At 47.6% G+C, this 25,721-nt stretch overlaps 2 protein-coding genes across 8 annotated transcripts in view; one reads left to right on the forward strand and one right to left on the reverse strand.

Annotated features, from left to right (window-relative positions):
- YARS1 (tyrosyl-tRNA synthetase 1) overlaps nt 1-19,257 on the forward strand; it is a 29,877-nt gene extending 10,620 nt beyond the window's left edge. For both annotated transcript variants that reach the window (XM_061186857.1, XM_061186858.1), the window contains 10 exons: nt 886-1,015; nt 3,585-3,665; nt 7,465-7,557; nt 10,359-10,494; nt 10,970-11,055; nt 13,952-14,087; nt 14,866-14,963; nt 15,828-16,021; nt 16,562-16,703; nt 18,406-19,257. In XM_061186857.1, coding sequence (XP_061042840.1) covers nt 886-1,015; nt 3,585-3,665; nt 7,465-7,557; nt 10,359-10,494; nt 10,970-11,055; nt 13,952-14,087; nt 14,866-14,963; nt 15,828-16,021; nt 16,562-16,703; nt 18,406-18,516 — 1,207 coding nt within the window. In that variant the 3' untranslated portion in view covers nt 18,517-19,257. The remainder of the gene's footprint in view (nt 1-885; nt 1,016-3,584; nt 3,666-7,464; nt 7,558-10,358; nt 10,495-10,969; nt 11,056-13,951; nt 14,088-14,865; nt 14,964-15,827; nt 16,022-16,561; nt 16,704-18,405) is intronic.
- Nucleotides 19,258-19,568: 311 nt separating this feature from the next.
- NHSL3 (NHS like 3) overlaps nt 19,569-25,721 on the reverse strand; it is a 28,327-nt gene continuing 22,174 nt past the window's right edge. For 5 of the 6 annotated variants that reach the window (XM_061184531.1, XM_061184530.1, XM_061184532.1 and 2 more), the window contains exons 4-7: nt 25,576-25,699; nt 24,885-25,001; nt 22,270-24,801; nt 19,730-21,839 (exon numbers count right to left, since the gene is read on the reverse strand). In XM_061184531.1, the coding sequence (XP_061040514.1) occupies nt 21,817-21,839; nt 22,270-24,801; nt 24,885-25,001; nt 25,576-25,699 (2,796 nt within the window). In that variant the 3' untranslated portion in view covers nt 19,730-21,816. Of the gene's footprint in view, nt 19,621-19,729; nt 21,840-22,269; nt 24,802-24,884; nt 25,002-25,575; nt 25,700-25,721 lie in introns of those variants that run through there. The other variant, XR_009700400.1, reaches the window with a different exon arrangement.

The raw sequence follows: 25,721 nt of genomic DNA on the forward strand, positions 1-25,721 counted from the left end.
CAAATTGGCAAAATTTAAAATAGTGAGAGTATTAAGTAATAAAATTGATTAAAAGCCACTCTGTAAAATAGTTTGACATTATCTTGAACTGAAGTTCAAGATGCAAATTCCCTATGATCCAGAAATTCTACTCCTAAGCATATATAAAGGAACTTGCACATGTATACCAGGATACACATATGAGAATATTTATAGCACATTGTTTAGAGATACAAACATAGTATAAAACAGGAAAGAAATACAAAAGTTCAGGCTCGTGGTTGGTTACTCTGGAGAAGGAAGAAGTGGGATCGTGGAGGGGTGCACAGGAGCTTTACAAGTGATAGGTCCCTTTTCTTAAACTGAGTGATGGGTAATCTATTCTTAATATTGTTCATTATTCCTTACATGTGTTTAAGTTAAAAGAAATAAAAAAGACAAGAAAGATAGACTGAGAAATTCTGATGTTTATTTAATAGGCATTCCAAAAGAAGAGAGTAGAGGGGAATGGCAGAGAAGCCCTATTTCAAGAGATAAGCAAAGAAAAAGATTAATTAAAGCCATCTTCAAAAAGGACAAACAAAAAAATAAAGTAGTATTTATTTTTTAAAAGAACATCCTTTTTTCTGGCTGTGCCACATGGCATGCGGGACCTTAGTTCGCCAACCAGGGATCAAACCCAGGCCCCCTGCAGTGGAAGCTCGGAGTCTTAACCACTGGACTGCCAGCCAAGTCCCGATAAAGTCATATTTTAAAGGAGAGGATGGACTGCTCACGTTTTAGAAATTACCAGGCAGTGTGCTCTCTGAATGTCTTAAGATCGGGAGAGTAAATTAACACCGCACTTTAGGATTAAACTGAGGCCTGGGCCCCGTCTTACAGCTGTCCCCTCTTGTCTCTTCTCAGAGAGTACACGCTAGATGTGTATCGCCTCTCCTCCGTGGTCACACAGCACGATGCCAAGAAAGCGGGAGCTGAGGTGGTGAAGCAGGTGGAGCACCCTCTGCTGAGTGGCCTGCTGTACCCAGGGCTGCAGGTACCTGGGAGGGATGGAGTTGCCCGATGACCTTTTCTGCTCTAACTACTGGTCACAAAGCTCTCTCTCAGCCCCAGTCAGACCCATATACTGGCTGTTCCTTCACCTTGCCGTAGGCCTTCCTTCCTGTCTTCCTTCCTCCCGCTGCCCCTCCCCCAGGCTTCCTGGACCACTCTTTGACTTCTTCCCCTACCTGTCTGTCCTTTAAAACACTGCTCATCTCACAGGTCTTCTTTATGGGTAATCATGATCCCTTAATTGAAGAACATTAATTTCAGAGTGATAAGTGAAAATAAATTTTAAGCATGATCTTATTTCCCATTAAGCAAAACAAACACATCATATTTCCTGTGTGTGCATATTTGTATGAGCATGGAGAAAGCATGGAAAAATTCAAGCCAAGCTATTGATACTGGTTATTAGCTCAGGAAGGTAGGATGAAAATGTCGGTAGACTTAGCTTTTCCTTTGTATATTTCTCTAATGTTTGATATAAGAAAATCAAGTCGTACAAACTACTGTATATAAAATAAACAAGGTCCTACTGTATAGCACAGAGAACCAGATTCAATATCTTATAATAAATTATAACGGAAAAGGATCTGTAAAAGAATATATGTACGTAATATATATTATATACGTATGTAGAATATATATATTTTTATATACATATATAAAAAAGTGAATCACTTTGCTATACACCAGAAACTAACACACATTGTAAATCAACTAAACTTTAATAAAAAATTTATTTAATTTAAAAAATAAATTTTTTTAAAAAACTTGAAAGAGAGAAAAGAAAATCAAGTCTTCCCTTGGTCAGGCACTCTAGATCTACAGTGTCCACTATGGTAGCCTCTTGTCATAGTCATATGTGGCTATTGAAGTAATTAAAATTAAAATTTTTAGTTCTCCAGTCACACTGGCCGTTATTTCAGTTTGCTCACAAGCCACGTGTGGCTAGAGGCTAACCTGTTGGACAGCACAGATATGGAACGTATTCATCCTCACAGAACATGCTGTTGGACAGTGCTGTTCTCACATTCTAACTGCTTGCTCACCTTCTCTTCCTCTCCCCCTGAATCCAATCGGACACTAAACGTTACCAGTTCTATTTCTTAAAAATCTCTTAAATTCATTCTTGCTCTACATCCTCACCGACTTGGTTCATCGTTATTTCTCACTTGGCCTCTCACAGCAGCCTTCCGGCCGTTTTCTTTATCTCTAGTCCTCAGGCCACCACTCCACACTCTGCCGTCTCACTGGTGTGATTTTTCTGCAGTGCGTGAATCATGTTTCTTCCCTCCTTAAAATCATTCACTGGCCAGGATGTTGCTAGGCACCCTCACATGACATTCAGGGTCCTTACCAACTTTTCTTTTCTTTTTTTTTTTTTTTTTAATTAATTAATTTATTTATTTTTTGGCTGTGTTGGGTCTTCATTGCGCGGGCTTTCTCTAGTTGCGGTGAGCGGGGGCTACTCTTCATTGCGGTACGCGGGCTTCTCATTGCGGTGGCTTCTCTTGTTGTGGAGCACAGGCTCTAGGCGCGCAGGCTTCAGTAGTTGTGGCACTCGAGCTCAGTAGTTTTGGCTCACGGGTTCTAGAGCGCAGGCTCAGTAGTTGTGGCGCACGGGCTTAGTTGCTCCGCAGCATGTGGGATCTTCCCGGACCAGGGCTCGAACCCATGTCCCCTGCATTGGCAGGTGGATTCTTAACCACTGTGCCACCAGGGAATCCCTTTACCAACTTTTCTAACCTCATCACTCACCATTTCCCACACCCCTTGGAGTTTGTGCTTTTGCAGACTGAATCACTCATAATTTGCCTAAACACTTCACACCTCTGTGCCCTCTCACATTCTGTTTCCTCTGCATGGTGAAAAACATCTATATATTCTTCAAAACCAAGCTCAGCCCACAATCTGATTCTAGGAAGCCTTCACCACCACCAGTCTGAACAGAGATAATAATTTCTTTCTTCGTGTTAGCATGTTCCTTAAATGAACATGTAAGTTAGCCCTTGGCATGCTGTATAGAAATTACGTATTCACACGTCTCTCTCCCCAGCTAGTTAATTGGCTTCTTGAAGGCAGAATCTGGGTCTGATTCATCTCTGCATCCACAGGACTGGCAGTAGGCCTGACATCTAATAAGTGATAGTAACTGTTTGTTTATACTAGTTCAGTCTTGCCCCTTTTTTCTGAGCTCTCACAGGACTTCCTTCTTATGCCAGTTATTTGACACTTGTCACAGGCTGCCTTATTCATTGGGTACCTTTGACATGACTATGATATGTCTTCTCTCCCTTCCTCACTGGATTGTGAGCTTCCTGAGAGCAGAGACTCTTCTTATTTTTTTACCCCATGACATCCACATCGAGTACTGTTCACTGCAGGCACTCAGCAAATGTGTATCTAGCTCTTGAAGCCAACAGGAAGGCTGAGTGCTGCTTATTTGCTTCCTGGTTCTACCTTCGGAAAATTTTAGTGGTTTTCAAAAGTTTCTGATTTCTTAGACCCATACAGAGGAAATACAGTAGGAGTTTATGCTCATGTGTTTCTTTCCACAGGCCTTGGATGAAGAGTATTTGAAAGTAGATGCCCAATTTGGAGGAGTTGACCAGAGAAAGATTTTCACCTTTGCAGAAAAGGTTAGTGTCCTCTTTTTCCTATCTTTTTTTCCTTTGACCCGCAGAGGTGTGCATTAAAGTTTCTTGAATGTGCCAGTGCCAGCAATCATATGGTATGGTAGGTATTATTCTCCTGTTTTGCAGATGAGAAAGCTGAGGGTAGAGAGAGTAAGAAAGCTGTCCAGTATCACACAGTTAGTGACTGAGCAGGAATTAGCATTCAGATCTGTCTGACTCAAAAGCCTGTGCTCTTGCTGCCACCACCAGGAAGCTGCCCCCAAAGCTGTTGGATTTGCTTTTTTTTTTTTTTCTTCTTTTTTTCTTCTTTCCTAATAGCTCAGTTTCCAGGGAAAGGCAACACCAGTCAGAACTACTGTTCTTTCCCAGACCATTTGGTCCATATTGCTCTGGATCTTAAATAAATGACTCATCTCTGAGATGAGGTTTAACAGGGTTTAAAAGAGGAAGTTAGCACAAACCCATAATACTTCTTTTCTGGGAAAGAACTTGAGTAAGTTGAAAGGGGCTATTGAGAAGTGGTTGGTATTTTTGAAAGCTTCTCAAAACCTCGTATTGGTAAGGGAGTAGAGAAAACACTGCTAGTAAAAATGTAAATTCCTGATGGGTGATCTGATGACTCTAAAATGTTTCTACCCTTTGTCCTAATAATTATACAAATGTGTCCTCAAGATATAATTTTAAAAGTGCAACTTGGGAGTTCCCTGGTGGTCTAGTGATTAGTATTCGGCACTTTCACTGCCGTGGCCCAGGTTCAATCCCTGGTGGGGAAACTGAGATCCCGCAAGCCATGTGGCGCAGCCAAAATTTTTTTTAAAATTTTAATTTTTTTAATTTAAAAAAAATTAAAGTGCAGCTTGACTTACGTATAAAAGTATTTGTTATGTTATCAAATTAAATCAAAATCTAGGAAATAAACTTACATTCAATGGCAAGGGATTGGCTAAATACATTATGATAAGTCCTCACAGTGGGATTTTTTAAAATTAATTAATTTATTTATTTATTCATTTATTTATTTTTGGCTGCGTTGGGTCTTCGTTGCTGTGCGCCGGCTTTCTCTAGTGGCGAGCAAGGGCTACTCTTCGTTGCAGTGCGCAGGCTTCTCATTGCGGTACCTTCTCGTTGCGGAGCACGGGCTCTAGGCACACGGGCTTCAGTAGTTGTGGCTCACGGGCTCAGTAGTTGTGGCTCATGGGCTCTAGAGTGCAGGCTCAGTAGTTGTGGCACATGGGCTTAGTTGTCCACGGCACGTGGGATCTTCCCGGACCAGGGCTCGAACCTGTGTCCCCTGCATTGGCAGGAGGATTCTTAACCACTGCACCACCAGGGAAGTCCCCTCACAGTGGGATATCATATAATATTTCAAAATGGTTTTTGGATATATTTAATAAATGGGAAAATGTTTACAGTCCATGTGTTTTTATTATTATTCAGGTATTTCTTATTCCATTTTATCTCCTCTGTTAACTTTTTAGTTGAACCTTTTATTATTCTAGCAAAGATATGGCCTATGGCCTGTTTTTATATGACTCAGAAGCTCTAAGAATGTTTTTTATGCTTTTTAAGGGCTATTAAAAAAAAATGAAAACGAATATGCAGTGGAGACCACATGTGGCCCACAGAGCCTATAATATTTATTATCTGGCCTTTTACAGAAAAGTTTTGCCCAGCCCTGCCCTACAGATTACAACATCTGTCTTTATAATCTATTACAGTTTGTTAGATATTTTTACCACTTCCCAACAATGCAAGAACCTACCACAGTTTACCCCATTTAACGCCCTCCTCCCCTTTGTGCTGTTGTCATATATTTCATTTTTACATATATTTTAAATCCCAAGGACTTGATTATAATTGTTTTTTAAACAGTCAATTTTCATGTATATTTACCCCCACTTACCCTTTCTGATACTCTTGATTTCTTCCTGCGGTTCTGTGCCTCTGTGCTTCCCTCTGGGATCATTTTCCTTTGGCCTAAAGACCCCTTTGTGTTTTGTGTTTGCAATGCAGGTCTCTTGGTAATGAGTTCTTTCAGCTTTCTTTTGTCTGAGGACATCTTTGCTTTCTTTTTTGTTTTTGTTTTTTTTTCCCTTGGCTTTCAATGGGTATAAAATTCTAGGTTTGCAGTTATTTTCTTTTAGCATTTTAAGGAGTTGTCCTGTTGCCTCTGGCTTTTATAGTTTCCATTAGAAAGTCACCTGTAAGTATCATTGTTTCTCCTTTGCAGATAGTATATCTTTTCTCTGGTTGCTTTTACGGTTTTCTCTGCCTCTGATTTTTAGCAATTTGACAATGGTGTTTTTAGCTTTAGTTTTCTTTGTATTTATCCTGCTTGGATTTTGCTGAGCTTCTTGAGTCTATGGGTTGATATTTTCATCACATTTGGAAAATTGTCCCCTACTATTTCCTTTAAATATTTTTTCTGTCCTCTTCTCTCTCTCCTCTTGAGACCCTAATTTTACACAGATTAGACCTCTGGATCATGTCCCACATGTCTCATAGCCTGTTCTGTTGTTTCCCTCTGTGCTTTAGTTTGGTTATTGTCTATTGATTTTTCTTCATGTTCATTAATCCTGACTTCTGTTAAATCCATCCAGTATTGTACTGTGCCATTTTAGAACTTCCATTTGATTCTTTTTTATATATTCCAATTCTCTTGTATAGTTCTCCATCTTTTATCCATTTTGTCCATCTTTTCCTCTGTTTCCTTTAACACACCAATCATAGTTATTTTGACATCCTGATCTCCTTATTCCAGTATCTGGATTGTTTCTGTGTCTGCTTTTATTGACTGTTTCCTCTTGACTATCAGTCATTTTTTTCCTGCTTCCCATTTCTAGTACTTTTTAGTATATCAGAGACACCAGAGATATGCTGTAGAGGCTCTGAATTATATTTATAGAGTGCATGTTTTCTGTTTAATTACTGACTTATCACCTTGATTCTGTCAGGGGTGGGTTTTAGGCTTTGTTAGAATAGGTCTATTTCAGTTTGCTCTTACTCCTATAATATGAACCTTATCTTAGTATGTGGCCTTTCTGGGGTCTCAAACTGAAATCTCAGGGTATTCACAAAGCCCTCTCTGCTTTGATTGGACCTAAACTTCAACTTCTGTCCCCCCAGCACTGTGGAGCCCCTAAAATTTGTTCAGGTCTCCAGCCTCCCAGAGCCTGTTCTCTGCTGGGCTTCCTGCTGTCTCTCCGAATGAATGCACAGCTATGAGTCAATCAAGAAAGCAATGGAGAACTTTGACCTAGATTTTTGGAAGGGGCTCCCTTCTCTCTGGAACCCTCCCCAAATCCTAGCCTCCTGGTAGCCCTGAATTCCAATCTCTATCTCCTCTGCTTAGTCAGACTGCTGCTCTCTGCTTGGTCTCTTTTTCTCAGCACTCAGTTTGAAAAAAATGCCATCAAGGAGAAAGCCAGGGTGGATGTGGGGTCACCTAGCTCCCTTCTCTCAAGATTTGTAGCCCTACACTTGTTGCTGTCTAATGTCTGCAAATGGTTATTTGCAGCTTATAGAAATGGAATATTTCTATATTTCCAGCTTTTAGAGTTGTTTATGGTGGTAGGGTAAGTCCAATAGCCTCACAATGTAATACGAATAGAAAAACAGTAGGAAAAAAAAACCCTTGTTAATATTATGATCACCACTGAAAAGTTATATATTCAGTAGAAAAAAAAAGATTGGCAGGAATATATCAAACTGTTATGTGGCAGGCCAGATTAGATGAGATCGGGGCACTGAGGAGGAATTTATACTAATATCTGCTTTCGTGTGTTTCTTTCTAACCCCCTAGTACCTCCCTGCACTTGGCTACTCAAAACGGGTCCACCTGATGAATCCTATGGTTCCAGGATTAACTGGCAGCAAAATGAGCTCTTCAGAAGAGGTAGGTTGTCAGCTCTGACTTGAGTCGAGAAATCTTCAGCAAGAGATGAAGAAATTGAGGACTAGAAAGAACAGTAACCTGGCTAACTAAAATTCTCAAATATCTGAGCTATAAGAAATCTTAAGTTATGTAATTAATTCCAGTGGTTCTTGAGTATTGAAGGACCCAGGGAGCAGTCCTGATGAGATCCAATCATAATTTTAAGTTTTACCGCTGCTGATAAAAAGTACAAGCAAAGGGACTTCCCTGGTGGCGCAGTGGTTAAGAGTCTGCCTGCCAATGCAGGGGACACGGGTTCAAGCCCTGGTCCGGGAAGATCCTACATGCCGCGGAGCAACTAAGCCCGTGCACCACAACTACTGAGCCTGCGCTCTAGAGCCCGTGCGCCCCAACTACTGAAGCCCACACTCCTAGAGCCCGTGCTCCACAACAAGAGAAGCCACTGCAGTGAGAAGCCCATGCACCGCAACGAAGAGTAGCCCCCCACTCGCCACAACTAGAGAAAGCCCCCGCACAGCAACAAAGACCCAACGCAGCCAAAAATAAATTAAAAAAAAAAAATGTACAAGCAAAAGTAATTTGTTCACCCATAGAACTGTGATAAAAGTCAGCCTTATTAATGAGAAGGCTGTGGTTGCATTTCACCAATTAGCATCTTTTTTTAAAATATTTTATTTATTTATTTATTTGGTTGTGCTGGGTCTTAGTTGCAGCCGGCAGGCTCCTTAGTTGTGGCTCACCGGCTCCTTAGTTGTGGCATGCGAACTCTTAGTTGCAGCATGCATGTGGGATATTGTTCCCTGACCGGGGATCAAACCCAGGCCCCCTGCATTGGGAGCTCAGAGTTTTAACCACTGCGCCACCAGGAAAGTCCCGAGCATCTTTTTTTTTTTAATTTAATTTTTATTTTATATTAGAGTATAGCTGATTTACAATGTTGTGTTAGTTTCAGGTGTACAGCAAAGTGATTCAATTTTACATATACATATATCCATTCTTTTTCAAATTCTTTTCCCATATAGATTATTACAGAATATTGGGTAGAGTTCCCTGTGCTATACAGTATGTCCTTGTTGACACCAGTTAGCATCTTGATTCTTAGGGTGATGTTTAATATAATGATTTTGATAAATATGATGTCTTTTAATATTTAAAAGTCCTGCTTGGGGAAAGTGCAGTTTTGTTCTGATCACTAAGGCACAGAATAGAAGAATTAGTGGAACTCAAAGATGTGAAAGGTTGGGTTCTGAGTTCCCAAACATGGCTGATCTTCAGAATCAGCTAGGGGACTTTTAAAAAAGAGAGAGAGAGTTGATTAAGGCCCTGTCCTTAGAGATTCTGATAAAGTGGTTCTGGGGAACAACTCAGGAATCTGTATTTTCTTTCAAAGCTTACTGGTTGATTCTGATTGGAGTCATTTTTGGACACTCATCTAGTGCTTTAAGTCTGATTTCTAGATCTTTGTCTGATCATGGATTGGTAAATATAGGCATAGAAACTGTTATTGTTATTTTTTTTTTTAAACATCTTTATTGAAGTATAATTGCTTTACAATGGTGTGTTAGTTTCTGCTTTATAACAAAGTGAATCAGTTGTACATATACATATGTTCCCATATCTCTTCCCTCTTGCATCTCCCTCCCTCCCACCCTCCCCATCCCACCCCTCTAGGTGGTCACAAAGCACCGAGCTGATCTCCCTGTGCTATGCGGCTGCTTCCCACTAGCTATCTGTTTTACATTTGGTAGTGTATATATGTCCATGCCAATCTCTCACCCTGTCACATCTCACCCCTCCCCCTCCCCAATGTTATTGTTATTTTTAAAGGAATAGACTCGTTCCTTTTTCTCTCATTAAAATGCCCTATGTGTCAGTTGTTTCTCTGACAAAGTCTACCACTCACCCTGTTTGGTAACGTTCACCATATCTTTATCCTGGACATCAGTGCCAGCAGCAGTTCCTAAATGTGACTGCAGCAGAATCACGTGCAGAGCTTTTTAAAATACAAATGCCTGGACCAACCCCAAGAAATTTTGATTCATTAGGTTTGGGTGGAGCCGGTAATTTATGTTATTTTAAGCACCCCAGGTGATTCACATACAGTCATATGTTGACCAGAGCTTGGTAACCACTGGACACAAATGAGCGTTGAGTTCACTCACTCCAAAATAAGAAACAAAGCCTGCTACCCTAAAACGGACAAATGGCTCTAGATAATACCTAATACCTGGTGTTGGTGATGGCTGTGAAACAAGTATTCTGACACACTGCTGATGGCAATGTCACTTGATATATGCCTGTCAGAGAACAGCTTGGGGCCTAGCAGTTTTTGGTAGCTATAATCCTAGAGAAGGCAAAAGGACCTCTGCAAAGATGTTCATCGTAGCATTGTATATAGTTTGTAAAAATGAGAACATAATCTAACAGTTTAGAAATTGCTAAATAAATTATGTTGTCACTAATAATTGGGAATATAATACAGCATAAAAATTACAAGCAAAGACTAGGTAACCACTCAAAAGTACTTATGATACAGTCTCAAGTGAAAAAACACAGGAGGTTTATTCTCCAGCTACAAATTTGTAACGATTCCATATGCTGCAAATAAGGCCTGGGAAGAACAGAGAAAAATTAAAGTATTTTTATTTAGTATTGTGAGTGGTCCTTCACTCCGATTAATTCTGCTTTTGTTAAAGTCATTTAATGTTTAAATCTTTGTCCAAAAAAATTAAAATACAGATTAGTTGAGCATATTCTCATTTTCAACCACAAGAGGTCCTCCTCTCCTCCCTGGCTTCTAGGAGTCCAAGATAGATCTCTTGGATCGGAAAGAGGATGTGAAGAAAAAACTGAAGAAGGCCTTCTGTGAGCCAGGGAACGTGGAGAACAACGGCGTTCTGTCCTTCATCAAGCATGTCCTCTTTCCCCTCAAGTCTGGTAAGATACTGCCTGTTTTCTTCTCGGAGGCCAGGCTGAAATAACAAAACCAGTGCTGTGATCATACTTGTGGTTTGTCACAGTCTTCCTCCAGGGGCTGGCTTCCCTGATTCTCTGCTCTGATTTCTCATATATTAATGTATGATTGAAGTGGGGATATCGTTGAGTTGTCTGTGTGTTTGTTAACAGGGTAGGTTCTAAGTGGGGTGTCAGGGTGGGCAGGGGTGGTAGAAATGAAGGGGTCAGGCAAGTGGACTAGAGGAGTACAAAAGAGATGTAAGACACGATCGTTCCCCCAAGCTTGGATGCTAGCTGGGTATCCAACATTGCCACTCATGCAATTTAAAAACAATAAAATGCCATATGATGAAGTTCAAAATATATGGCAGAAACTACAGATACCCATACCTTTGGGCCAGGAATGCTGACTTGCCATTATCAGTGAGTTTGTTGGCATGGATCCTTTTTCTTATAGAGTTCGTGATCCTTCGAGATGAAAAATGGGGTGGAAACAAAACCTACACAGCTTATTTGGACCTGGAAAAGGACTTTGCTGATGAGGTAATACCAGAGGAGGAGTAATCCCCACTGAACTCATTCTGACAAACCTCTCCATGTGGCCTCGCCAGGTTTCTTGTTACGTGCCACAGGGCTCTGTCATCATGCTCTCGGGGCCGTATATTTTGTATTAATGGCTTAGATTCACGTGGTTCATGGATTAGATTAGCAAATGGCACAAAGCTAATATATTGGTGTCCTAATCACACTCCAAAGGACTTAACCTGGAATGAAGGCCGACAAACTCAGCAAGATGAAGCATTTCAGGGACATGTACAAAATCGAGGTTCAGAAAAGAGACACAACTATAAAAGAACAATAGAGAATACTATTCATTTCGACAAACAATTTAACAGAAGACTCACTCGGTGCGCGTGTGTTTGGCACCGTGCTAGGGGCTGGCATTACAAAGAGGATAAACCCTCATGAAGCTCATAGTCCCTAGGAGAGGCAGACATGTGAATAAATAATCATTTACTGGTTACTGTACCAAGCATACATGGTCCAGAAATAGAACAGGAGGAAGTGATTACCTGGCTGGCTGGGAAAGCTTTGTGGAGGGGACAACATCCAAACACGGTTTCACTTGAGGATTAGGAGTTCATGAGGAAACCTTTGAGGGAATGCTTTGTGCACAGATGTGGTAAGATGAAAACAGCGTGGTATCTAAGGAATCACAAGTGCTTTCATCTGACTAGAGTCTACAAGGTGATGGGGGGCACTGTGGGAGAGGGAGGCAGGGCCAGATCATGAAGGGAAGGAGTGATGACAGTGTGTATGGGGAATGAAAGGCGGGGTCTTGACTGACTGAATTTGGGCTGAATCGTCAATGTGACAGGGCTGTCAGAAATGTTCATGAGGTCTTGGCCTCAGTCATCAGAAATGTAGAGTCTGGAACCAGGGAGTTGATCGTCCATTCAGTTCTACATTGTTCTGAGTACCTTTGGGATTGTGCATTCAGCCCTGGACTTCAATTGTGTGAGGTTTATTTGACAATCTGGGGTGTGTTGGTGGGGAGAGGAAGGATGCCATGATAGGGAACAGACTGCAAACTGTGTCACAAAGCACAGCTGAAAGAATTGGGCGTGTTGAGCTGGGAAGCAAGTATGTGTTCACCCATCCTTGAACACAGGAAGGGCTCTCCTGGGCGAGGGGTGAGGTTCCTTCTTGTGGCACCAGACGGCTGAACTGGGGCTGCGGGTGGGGACCACAGGGAGGCTTGTTTAGGCTTGAAGAACTTTCTAGTGGCCTCAATGGTGTGGTGATGGGCAGGGCTGCCTGGCCTGACCTTGCATTCCCCATCACTGAGATGTTGAGGCAGAGGCCAGAGGACCACTGGAGGCAAGGTTGTATGAGGGTTTGAGCATCAAATGGAAGAAAAGACTCAATGACCTCTGAAGTCTCAGGGCACTTAAGGCCCATTTTTTGGACATTTGGCAGCTATTGCTCTGAAACCCTTCTGTCTGCCATCTGAGGCAGGCCACAGAAGCCACACCGCACTTCTCAACCCTGTGAACAGTCCTTTGTGGGACTGATGAGACGGAATAGAAGAAACGCTTCTGAAGACAGAGCCTGACAGCGTAACCAGCAACACTTTCTGTGATGGTGGACATGTTCTATCTGTACTAACACAGTCGCCACTGGCCACATGCGTCTGTTGAACCTCACAATGTGACCAGTAAACTGAGGAACTGAATTTTAACTCACATTTAAATGTGCACATGAGGCTTGTGGCTACCATATTGGACAGTGCAGATTTAAAGCTTTTCTATTAAAAATGAAACATTCGGGACTTCTCTGGGTGGCACAGTGGTTAAGAATCCTCCCGCCAGTGCAGGGGACACAGGTTCAAGCCCTGGTCTGGGAAGATCCCACATGCCGCGGAGCAACTAAGCCCGTGCGCCACAACTACTGACCCCGTGTGCCACAACTATTGAAGCCCTCACACCTAGAGCCCACGCTCCACAACAAGAGAAGCCACCGCAATGAGAAGCATGCCTACTGCAACAAAGACTAGGCCCCGCTTGCTGCAACTAGAGAAAGCCCACGTGCAGCAACGAAGACCCAACGCAGCCAAAAATAAATAAAATAAATTATTTTAAAAAGGAACTGAAACATTCCCGAGGAAGCGAAGGAATAACATCAGAAACAAAAACATAGGCATTGTTTTATTACATGTATTCATACCTAGGGGACGTCCCCTCAGAATATCTTAGAAGATCCTTTGGGGCCAGATTTGGGATGTAAAAGTGGTAGTCACAGGACATGAGAAGAAAAAATGGAATTACTGAGCTCCTACCATGTACTAGCACTACTCACCATTTTTACCCATGTTAAGTGATTTAATCCTTATTCTGACTCTAGGAGGTAAAGGTATTGTTATTTTCACTTTTTAAGTGAAGAATCCAAAGCTCAGAGGGGTTAAGTGCCTGGTTGGGAGTCACCCAGCTAGCTGGGACTCTCACCCCAGGCTCTAACTCCAAAGCCCTGTTCTTCCTTCTTGCTCACTCAGCTCCCCCCTCAGGCTGTCTCTAGCTCCTAGGTTCCCTATGTGAATGTTTCCCTACCTGTAAATAACACGTGCTTTACGCCACTACTCTGAGCATAAATGGAGGGACTAGAAGAAGTCAATTAAAAACATTCAGCCTCTAAAAACCCTCAAGTTAGTATGGAATTCAGTGTCAAAAGACCTGGGTCTTGGACATATTAGATAACCTTTTGAACCTATTTCCCCTTCTCTGCTCTACCAGCTTCACAGGCTTGTTCTGAGGTTCAAATAAGACTCTGCTCAGAAAGCACCCTGCATCCTATATGCACATTATTCTTAGTAGATTCAGGTGTCCTATGCCCAGTTCACCTGTTCCAGTGCCCCTTCTCACCTGGCCTTGTACACTTGCAGGTTGTGCACCCTGGAGACCTAAAGAATTCTGTTGAAGTCGCCCTCAACAAGTTGCTGGATCCCATCCGGGAAAAGTTTAATACCCCTGCACTAAAGAAACTGTCCAGCGCTGCCTACCCAGATCCCTCGAAGCAGAGTAAGGCCAGCTGGGGAGGGGTCGGGCTGGGGGCGGGGGGGGGGTGTGACATCATCAGGTAGAGAGCCTGTCAGTGGGCCTCAGAAAAGGGTCTGTCTTCAATTCAGGCCCAAGAAGCTGGTGGTGGGGGCGTGGTCTGAAGTGCAGGAATGTCATGCCCCGTTGACTGGTGGAATGGAACTCCAGTCATCTTGAATTTGGTTTGGTTGGTACTATGAAGTGATTACATCCTGCTGTACCAACACTGCTGTGAGTGCTGGTTTGAGACATGTACTTTGATCCTTTCACAAAATCCGCCTCTTCAGTTAAGGAGACCGATTGGGTTAGACCATGAGGGTAACACAGCTGCTCGGGCAGGGTCTGCACAGCATCTCAGGGAAGCTCATCTCTAGATTTGCCCAGTTCCCTTCCACGTGCTCCTGACTGGTTCTTAGTGGGCCAGCCACGCATCCACGATGCTGAGATGTTAACATTGAGAGTCTTGTGTGGCCCTGCCAGAAAAGGAGGAATGGCTGAATGTATGTGGAATGCCCGAATGGTGGCAAAGCTACACTTGGCCCCTCCGCTCCCCTCCAGCCCAATACCTGAAGGAGAGAGAGATGAAATCTGGCATGTCACTTTTCAAAGGCTGCCGGCTCTGTTTTAAAGAAGGTGTAATTCAGTGGGTAGATTCTGGGGATTCTGCGCTAAGTCCTGCTAGTGTCATTTGGGGGAATCAGCAGCTGACCTGTCATGGGAAGGAGGAGAGTTCTGAGCCTTGGGTTCTTCTCATCTCCAGAGCCATTTGCCAAAGGCCCGGCCAAGAATTCAGAACCAGAGGAGGTCATCCCATCCCGCCTGGATATCCGTGTGGGGAGAGTCATTAGTGTGGACAAGGTACTCATTTTCCACCATGTCCCGGAGAGGCAGACAGGGGTCAGGTTTGTCTGCTTGCATCTGGAGGAAACCTGGCCTGGGATGGGAAGTAACATCCCTGAGGTCATATTGCGAGTCAGAACCCAGGCATCTAATTCCAGGCGTCAGGCTTTTCCCTTTGCTATCTCTGGACCTTATTCAAACAAACACAGCCAGGAACTCAGAATACGGAGGGATGTTAGTCAGAAGGAGCTTGTTTATCCATCAAATCCAGTCTGATTGACTCACCTGGTCTCTCCCAGCTTGTCTGGACTAGCCACAGGCCTTATCTTGGATCAGCTACTTTGTCCTTCCCTCTCCCCACCCCAGAAAATGGTGAAGGGAGGACTTCCTTTTTCCCAGAGGCAGATGGCTATGCAACCGGTGGCCTGGGACCAGTGGTCTGGGTATTTTTTTCTCCCAGTATTGATTTGCTTTTCACCATATTAGACTAACCACCAAAACTACCTTGAAATAGCTGCTGATGCTCTTGTTTCGGATGGTGAAGCCAGCAGCTGTCTCCCATCTTCCAGTCCCCCCAGGACTGGGATTGATCTGGTGCACACATGGCCATAATGGTGGCCACCCAGGCAGTCCAGGCCATCTTAATCTCTGTTAGAGGTTCCTTCCACTTCTAACACAAGTAATTAGGCTCATGTTACTCAAATCTGCCTCTTCGGGGCCCCTTCTCATGTCTGCTGCCTGGGACCTGGAGAGTTAGCGCTAGAGGGTTCCTCCAGGGCCTCAGTAAGGAGTGGATGCCCCTTTCTGGAGTCAGAGGGTTCACCAGGCCCCATGATCTATTCCATTATGATGCTCTCTGAGCCTGATATCTCTTGCTGGCAGCACCCAGATGCAGACAGCCTGTATGTGGAGAAGATTGATGTGGGGGAAGCTGAACCACGGACTGTGGTGAGTGGCCTGGTGCAGTTTGCGCCCAGGGAGGAACTGCAGGACAGGCTGGTGGTGGTGCTGTGCAACCTGAAACCCCAGAAGATGAGAGGAATCGAGTCCCAAGGCATGCTCCTGTGTGCTTCTGTGTGAGTGAGGACTTGGGGGGTGGGGAGCGCAGGGCCTGGGGAGGCCCGGAAGAGGGGGGATTAGCCCACATGCTGCCCTTCCACATGCCAGGTGGAGGCCCTGAGAACACTACCCAAAATATGGTGCATGGAGGGATTATTTACTGTACAAGAGCCGTGGATGAAGCACTTTACCTAAAGTTAGCTTTATTAAAACAGAAATTGAAGATTCTAAGCTGTGTGCATGCTCAGGTCTTTCTACTAGTAAGAGGTGAAACCAGGATTCAAACCCAGTTCACTGGCTGTTAGGTCATATACTTCCTCCCCTAAAAGCCCAGATTTTGGAGTCTCTCCTGACAGAATTTCAGCTCAGCCCTGGTTAACCCAGTGCTGGTGATATCCAGAGACGTAGTACAGCAGTGAGGAACTCCTAGGGCCCTGGCATTGAGGGTTCCCTAAATCCCATTAGGCCCCTAGGAAAAGGCCCCAGTGCTTTGGCCTCCATGGCAGCTGGGGACAGTCCATAGCCTCACTCTTATCTTGTCCTGTGTGTCTTCCCAGAGAAGGGGCAAGCCGCAAGGTTGAGCCTCTGGACCCTCCTGCCGGCTCTGCTCCTGGTGAGCGAGTGTTTGTGAAGGGCTATGAGAAAGGCCAACCAGATGAAGAGCTTAAGCCCAAGAAGAAAGTCTTTGAGAAATTGCAGGTAACAATCTGCACTTTTTCCCTCATACCAGGGCTGCCTGGACTGTCTCCAGATTGCTCTGTTACTGAATCCACACCTGCCCTTTTCCCAGCTGGGCCTTCCTGCATCTAAGCCCTTCTCTTCCTTCTTCATTCCAGACCTGTCAAATGAGGTGCCTGAGGAGCCTGTGGGCCCTCGCAGATACTGAGCACTGACAGACTGTTTGAGGCACTGTGTCAGGGACTTGAGACATTTCCTCATTTGACCTTCAGTCTGTGATAGATTATCCCCAATTTATCTGGCAGGATACCTGCCAAGGCCACACAGGGTCACCGGAAATGATGGAGCCAGGATCAGAGCCCTCCCGGGGTCCCTCCTGCCCACCTTGATCTGAGAGCACTCATTCTCTTTGCTTCAGGGGCATTGACTCACATGGCCTGCCCCGAATTCATTCATTCATTCAGCACCCTAATATATGTGTCCGGCACTGTTCTAGGTGCTTGGGCTACATCAATGAATAAAGCAGCAGAGATTCACTCTCCTCGTGGAACTAATACTACACGTGTGACTTTTTGTAGTTAGTCACCTTGTTTCCCCAACTAGACAGTATTTCTGGAGGGCATTTAGAGTGGTTTCTACCTCTCCATCCTCCTGCAAGTGGCAAATGGCTTTGTCCCCTCCCTCCTTTCCTAGTTTTCCAGGCCAGTTTTTTGAATCCACTTTTTTTCTAGCTATAAAATAGATTTTCATTGTAGAAATGGCTAAAATGTAGGGGAAAATGAAGAAAATAAAACATCCATAGTCCTGCTACCTAGAGGTGCTGAAAAATGTCGTTAGTGATTATTTCCTTCTGGACTTTCTCTATGCATAGTGATAATATATTTATAGTTTGAGTCATACCATGTTTATTGTTCTTTTTTTAAAATTATTTATTTATTTATTTGGCTGTGTCGGGTCTTCCTTGCGGCATGTGGGATCTGCTCGTTGCAGCGCGCAGGCTGTTTGCTGCGGCGCGGGCTTCTCTCTAGTTGTGGCCTGCGGGTTTTCTCTTCTCTAGTTGTGGCACGGGCTCCAGAGCGCGTGGGCTCTATCATTTGCGGTACGCGGGCTCTCTAGTTGAGGCGTGCGAGCTCAGTAGTTGTGGCGCGCAGGCTTAGTTGCCCTGCAGCATGTGGGATCTTAGTTCCCCGACCAGAGATCGAACCCGCATCCCCTGCATTGGAAGGCAGATTCTTTACCACTGGACCACCAGGGAAGTCCCTCTTCTTCTTCTTCTTTTTTTTTTTAATTTAACTTTAGGCCTCAAAGATTTCCCCATCTTAAATATTGAGGGGGGAGAACCATACACACACACACACACACACACACACACACACACATATATACATACATATATATAGTATTATATCATAATGATCATAATTTACCCCAAACCTTATTAGACATTGAGGTGGTTCTCAGTTTTTCACTCTTAGAATGCTACGATGGATGTCCTGGTACCTAGTTCTTTGTATTTATTCATGATTATTTTCTTAAACTAAAATCCCTAAAATGAACTTACCTTAGGCAAAAGATAGGAATACCTTGAAATGAAAGCTTTTCGCAAACTGCCCTCTTAGAGAAGTTGAGTCAATTTACACTACTAGTAGTATAAGAGTCTTTGTTTGCTTGTAGTCCTGCCACCATCACTATAATCACTTTTGTTGTTGTTTTTCTTGTCCAGGCTGACTTCAAAATTTCTGAGGAGTGCATCGCACAGTGGAAGCAAACCAACTTCATGACCAAGCTAGGGCACATCTCCTGTAAATCACTGAAAGGGGGGAACATCAGCTAGTCAACCTGGCATCTTCCTCCCTTCTCTCATCATCCTGAGTCATCTGCTGTCTCCTTAATTTGCTCCATCCATCATCTGCTTACCCATCTCCCAGGACACTGAAGCAGGAAGTTTGGGACTGTGTTAGGTGCAAGACTTGGTGAGGGGCAGCTCAGCCTCCCCAGGATCCAGGATCCCCCTGTCTGGCTGCAGGGAGAGGCTGACCTCCCGGGTAGTGATGAGCGCGGGGCAGTGCAGGGAGTGCAGCCCTACCTTCTTCCCTTGGCAGCTGACCTGACAAATCTGGTTTCAATATAACATAACTCAGAAAAAGTTTATGCCATAATCCTTGTAACTGGAAAAATATTGGTTTCCAGTTTTCCTAGCGTTATCCCAGCAGCTGTGCCTCTGGCTGGGATCTGGTGCCTGAACTGGGCTAATTACAGCCTCTCCCCAACAGGAAACTGTGGGATTTGAAAGGGAAGGGAAGGGAAAACAGAGAACCTAGTGGTCTACCAAGTGGTTGGCAGCTTTCCCCAATGCCTGCCAACCCTGAGGCTTGTCGCTGGGGGCAGAGCCTGCCCCAGGACTCCTGGATTGCCCTTTGATCCTGCTGGGGGGACACTCCCTAAACCAGCTGCGTGTTGTTGGATGGCACAGCCTGGTTCCTTCTTCAGGGAGGGTGCGGTACTTCTCCATAAGGCATCTCAATCAGGACCGCTAAGCATCATTGTCATAAATTCAAATAAAATGTCTGAACAAGGGTGTCTGGATGGGACCTGTCTGTGAGCTGCACCATCTCAGGAAAGGAGAACACAGTGTGTAGCAGCTTCTGGGCCCCTCACCCAGCCTCGGGCTGTTTGTATCTTGGACTTTTGACCCTGTAATGGGAGCGGGGGTGGACTAGGCTGGATGGCAAGACACCTTGACTTTCCCTTTAGCAGTGTTAAAAAGAAGAGGCTCACTTTACGGTCCAGAACATTGTCCTTTCTAAATGTGGGCCCAGACCACCACCTTGACCCACCCCATTAAGAAGCAGCAGCCACAGCGAAGTTTGAATCATTTAATTAATTAACATCTTCGAATGAAACCCACGCAGAGCTTTTTCCATGTGTATCACTCCAGCTTCAGGGCAGAGAGAATAGATTGTATAGACATATCAAAGACTCAGAAACTTAAAGAAATATATATATATATATATATATGTGTGTGTGTGTGTGTGTGTATATATATATATATATACACACACACACACACACACACACACTTCTCTAACATGTTTATGGAAATTAAAAATCAGAGGCTTTTGGTCTCTCCGTGTGCACTAGGTCAAGCTCATTTACCCAAGAGGACAAAAGGATTGCCTCTTGGAGATCCTCCCTTCTCCTTTCTACTCTGTCCCACCCAGTGGGGAAACAAGCTCAGAGGAATCTAACTGAAGATAAGGGGCTCCAGTAACATAGGGAGGGGAGGGAAAGAAACACAGAAGGTGGGCTCCCTCCTACCTCCAGCAGCTCTGAGGCTGCTGCCAGGGCCTGGTGTCATGGAAGCTTTGGCCTGTTCCTGGTTCCTGGTTCCCGGTTCCCGGGGGGTTGAATCAGGAGCTCTGAGCAGAGGAGTGCTTACTGACTGTCCTCTTTCCCCAACTCACTGGGCAGGCACAGCACATACCCAGCAGCAGCTCTCCATTACCCAAAGGGCAGGGAAGAACATTGGTTTATAGCTACAGAGAGAAGAGAATAGTGAGAGAGGGCCATAGGAACCTGGGATCTCAGACCACATCCCCTGTGTTCCCAGCTCTTTTTCTGGGAGGGGGTCAACCTCTCTCCTGGGTGGAGGAGAAGCAGCTAAAAGCAAGGTCCCTTGCCCGGCTCAAGCCTGAGTCACTGTTGAGGAAAGAGGATCAAGACAGAAGGAGCGACCTGGTGACAGCCATGCTGCAGTGGAAGGAGGCACTAGGGCCACCCCCGTGGAGCCACCGGGGCCAGTGAGGAAACCAGCTTACCGAGATAGGTGGCACAGGTTGAAAATGGAAAGGTCAGTAAAATTCCTGGAGGAGAGATCAGTAGCGGAGGCTGATGTCTAGGGGGGAACCACCCAGCCCGCCCCTAGGAGCGCTGAGTTCCCCCTCATTGACTAGGGAAGAGTCTGTAATAGAATGCACCTTTGGCTTCCCATCCTGTCACTCAGCGTCAGCTCCCCCCAGTGGAACCACCTGTGCTGAAAGACAGCTGCAGAAAGGACGTGCTCGGAGCAGAGTAAAGGTCAGAGGATGAAATCCATAGGGCCGGGTCTGGGCCCACTGCCCAAATAGGCTCTTCCCTGCCAGACCCACCCCTCCAACCATGTCCTCAGTACTTCCTGTCGAGCTGAAAGGAACCCAGCTTTGCCATGGCCTGTGGCTCCTGCCTCTGAAGAGTCGTGCCCGCCCACCCCAACCTGATCAAGTAAAACAGGGCCAAGTGCCCCATGACGTGACTCTCTATTCTCCCACTCTCTGAGGGCAGAGAGAGCCTGTGGACCTCCCCTCTGGTTCTTTCTCTCCCACCCATTTGGGCCCTGGCAGTCTCCCACTTCCTGTCCCCTGCATGGAGCACCTGGCAGAACTAGAAGGCAGGAGGCTGGTTGGTGGTAAGTTGAGGCACAGGAGGGCTAACCCCCGCTGCACCTTTTGTGCTTTGGAATTCCACAGCCCCACTCCTACCTCCAGCCTGGAGAAGCCTGTGGGAATACAACGACTTGCCTACCTCCAAGAACTAAGAATAGTTGCAAACTGGATCGGAGGAGGGGGACAGATTAGTCCCAGCCATGGGCTGGCTGCTGGGGACTGATGCTGCTGCCATGTAAACAGGCCCCTGGAATGTGGCTTCGCGGGCCCTGGAGGATGGACATGCAGCCACTTTTCAAAAGTGCTTTGATTCTGGACTACAGCGTGTGCATGATTTGGACATTAAAAAAAAAAAAGGAAAAAAAAAAACCTCAAGTGAGGTGTTCTGTTCCCAATTCTGTGGCCTTGAGGCCAGCAGGGGGCACAGACACCCACTCCCACCAGCTACCTCCTTCAAGATGAGGCTAAGGCCAAGACTGAAGCAGCAGCTGCCAGAGGCGAATCCATTCAGGAAAAGGCATGAGAGCCGGATGACTTGGAGGACAGGAGCCACACCAGGCTTGCGTAATTACTGAAGGCCGTGGAGGTTAAGGCTGCAGGCGTCCTCCCTATTAGGTTAAGTGTCTGCCGTATCCTCTCATCCTTGGAGCCGCTCAGGTCCCTGAGATTGTATTCCTGGGATGGGTCAGCAGTGCCAGCAAGGTGCCTGGTGGTCAGACCAGCTCTTTCTGTGGGTCTGTGGAGAGAAAAGACGGGACACTCAGCAAGGGACCCCCTAGCTTGGTTCTGACCACTAAGAGCCCAGGGCACATCCTCACCCCCTCACTTTACTGACCACGACAGCAGCACTGGGCTGGACGTTTTACAAACGTTCCCTCTGCCACTATAATGTATCGTTGCCTCACACTTTACAGTGAGGAACCCGAGGCTAGGATGGGTAGATAAAATGGCAAAGTTGGAATTCAAACTTCAAATTTCAGTAGGTCTGACTCCAAAGCCCCACAATCCATGCTCCTTCAGTGCAGCTCATCAGAGGTGACAGGTCACCCTTCCCAGGCACCCCGAGACCAGAATCCAAGAGCAAATCCCTAATGGCAGGACTTCTGATACCTGTTTCCCATGACCAGTGATGGGACCCACACCCCACCCCTCCCTGCCCACCGTACCTGTGCCAGGCAGGCCCAGCTTCTCCTCTGGACCCACCCGCTGCAGGACACCTCCATTCTCTGCCAGCTCCTCCTTAGTCCTGTCCTCGGCATGGGGGAGCCCGTTGGTGGGAGGAGCAGGAAGGGGCTCAGCCCGAGGAAAGCTGGGGGAGGTGGGGGGGGCGGCTCCCCCAGAAGGCTTGCGGGCCACAGGCGGGGGGGCCTTAGGTGGCTTCTTTGGGGCCTGGGGTGGCCGTTGCTCTGAGATGCTCCGAAGTTCAGCTATCAGGTTCCGCTGGAGGTCAGCCTGGGTCTCAGGGGACACGGGCTGCTCCAGCTGCAGCTTCTTGGTGCCCTTGGAGAAGATGAAGCTGGCCGTAGAGGCAGGGGACCGCGGCTCTGCCTCAGGTGGTCCATTGGGCTGGGCACTCACAGGGCCCACGCTGGCAGCCAGATTGGAGGCCTTGAGCCGAACAGCAGCGTGGAGCCCTGAGGAGGCAGGCGCTGGGCTGGCCCGCCCTGACAGGGCCCTTCGCAGTGGCTTCTGGGGGGCCGACGGCCCTGACGCTGGAGTCGGAGCCACTGTGGGAGTGCCTACAGAGCGCAGCCGAACCATCTGCAGGAGTGAGGGTGTGACCAGGGGTGCACCAGCATCCTCCCTGGGAAGGCCGCCACCCTTGCTGCAGCCCCCTGGTTCCCTCCGAGGGACCTTGGCCTGAAGCCCTGGGACAGAACCAGCAGCAGATGGGGCTGGCAGAGCTGGAGGAAGATCTGGGGTACCACAGGGCTGGCTCTGGAAAGAGACAGTAGCTAAGGAGGGCTCCGGGGGGCGTGAAGGGTCTGCAGGCTCAGGGCCAGCCACAGAGAAAAAGGCCTCCTCGGGTGGAGGGAAGTCGGCCATGGACAGGTCCTGTTCCTCCAGTGCAGGAGGCGGGGGTGGGGGCCAGTTGGGATCTTGGAGGGCCTCCTCAGCAGTCCCCGGGGCAGACAGGGCCTCCTCAACCACCTCTGGCTTCTTAGTGGGTGGGGGGGGTGGGTGATAAGATGGGGGTGGGGATGGTGGGGGTGACTGGTCTTTGGAGGCACTGGGAGATGCCTGAGGTGGGGTTAGGGATGTCTGGGGAGTAGGTGGGGACTCAGGGCTGGCAGCAGTGGTAGAGATGGGCCCAGGGACCACAGCAGGGGCAGCTGGAGCAGGGGCAGCTTGGTTTGGGCTCTTGGGCTTAGAGGGAGGTGGGGAGAAGGGGGCAGGCACCTTGGGGTGAGGAGGTATGACAAACCTGTCACCCAGGGTGGTCGACATGTGCGGACCAGAGCGGTCTGAGGGTGCCGGATCAGAGGAGGAGGAACATAGAGACGTGAGGGAGGAGGAGACGGAGGCCCCGGGAGATCGAAGGGAAGTGACACGCTCTGGTTTAGGGGGTTGGGCCTTGCCTGGGGAAGCAGGGGCCCCTGTTAGACCCTTGGGAGGGAGGGTAGGGGTACCACTTTGGCTCGAGTATCCACTGGAGGGTGAGAGTGTCCGTTCTGGGGAGCGTGGGGGACGCCGGGAGCCACCTGGAGACAAGCCAGGCACCCAGCTGCCTGCTGAGCTGGATGGACAGGGTGCTGCCCCCATCCCTTCTGACCCGCCAGTGGTGGGCGGCCGGGGCAGCTGTTGCTGCTGCTTCCGCTCAGGCTTGGGAGGCAGCCCCAGGGGCCCATCATGTGCTGCTGAGCTGCGCTGATGGAGCGAGTGGGTCCGGCGGGGAGGTGGCGGGGGCCGCTTCAGCTTACGTAGGGACACACTCCGGCCGGACAACTGGCCACCGCTCCGAATGCTGACAGTGTCCGAGGCCTCGGCAGTGCTGCCCCCGCTGGGAGAGCCCCTCCCGCTGCCCCCCAGGGGAGGGGGCACCACGTTACTGTTGGCCACAGAGCCCTCTGGCCGGCCCTCTGAGCCACCCTTAGAGGAGAGGGTGGAGCCGTCAGACACAATGGTCTCAGAGGACTGAGAGTGGCTCCAGGTGTCACTGGAGGAGGAAGGGTGGCGGCTGCGGGGCCGCGGGCTGGAGACCGAGGAGAAGTGGCCCAGCGAGCGGATGGAGGCCGGGCTGGCTGAGAGCAGGCTGCAGCGGCTCAGCGTGCGCAGGCTGCAGCGGCCCAAGGCCACCACGTCCACTGTGGGCGGCAGCACGGCGTGCGGGATCAGCTTCGACAAGTAGGTGGCCTGGGGCGAGATGGACATGGCCGGGCTCAGGGGTTCTGGAGGCCCTGCCCCTCCGGTCAGTCCGGGCACTGCTAGGGACATGGGCCGGGTCAGTGGCAAGGGCCGGGCCCCCGTGGACCGGCCAACGAGCGTGTCATCCCGGTAAATGCGGTCGATGTGGCGCTGCAGCATGGCCTCTGCCTGGGCACCGGCTTCGGCCTCCGCCTCCAGCGCCTGCAGGGACACCCTGGCCCCTGGCCCTGAGGCCGGGCCTGCCGGATGGCCGTCCACCGTGGGGATGCGGACAGCGTCCCGTGGACCAGGAGGCCGAGGAGTACCTGGTGCCTCACGTTCATTCCGCAGGCCTGGAATGGACAGGGAGGGCGTGGGAGTCAGCAGAGGGGGCGGCCAGGGCTGCCCGCCCACAGCCTCCTCATCAGGCGCTCACCGAGTTCCTTCTGCACGTGCTGTGGCAGTCCCAGCACCGTGCTCCGCCGCTCCCGCCGCCGGCGCCCTGACTTTCCAGATGATTTGGGAAATGAGTCATGCGGTCGGAAGGTGGAGCCTGGGGGCGAGTCCAGGGAGAGAAACTGTTAGAGCAGGTCTTGGGGCACATTCTGCAGAGCACAACTTTTATAGAATATTAGTAAGAGCTCTGTGAGAAAAGATTTCCACAGTCAAGTAGGCATGGGCAAAGCTGGGTTAAACGAAGCTAGACGCTTTTCTGCAAGCCTTCTGGAAGGCTTTACTAGGTCAATAATGATGATTTCCATTTAGCGAACACTTATTATGTGTTAGCATGCTAAACACTTGGCATTCATTCCAATAAGGTACGTATTCTTATCCTCATTTTTATAGAACATCAAACAGAAGCACAGAGAGGTAAAGGGTTGGCCCAAGATCACAGAGCTGTAAATAGCAACACTAGGCTCAAAACCAGGTTTCTCGACTCTTCACTGTCCTGCTTTTTGGTTAATGCTCATTATGAACCTCCAAGAGGACACAGGGTACTATGTTTCCTGAATCCACTGAATCACAGTCTTGGGAAACACTACATTAGGAGGAAAAGGGAAAGCTGCAGGTGCTGGGTGCCCACCACCCCCTCTCCTGCCCAACAATCCTGGCTGGTGAGTGGGTACCTTTGCGCTGGATCATCTCAGAGCGGACGGAGAGAGCATCCTCTGCCGTGGAGCTCTCAGCTGTGTAGGACGTGGTCTGGCTGCAGAAGGAGATGCTATCATCATCTGGCCCGGTCCGGGAGGACTATTGGGGGAAGAAGGATCAG

The sequence above is a fragment of the Eubalaena glacialis genome, chromosome 3, assembly GCF_028564815.1.
Source record: "Eubalaena glacialis isolate mEubGla1 chromosome 3, mEubGla1.1.hap2.+ XY, whole genome shotgun sequence".
In the NCBI taxonomy this organism is placed as follows: Eukaryota; Metazoa; Chordata; class Mammalia; order Artiodactyla; family Balaenidae; genus Eubalaena; species Eubalaena glacialis.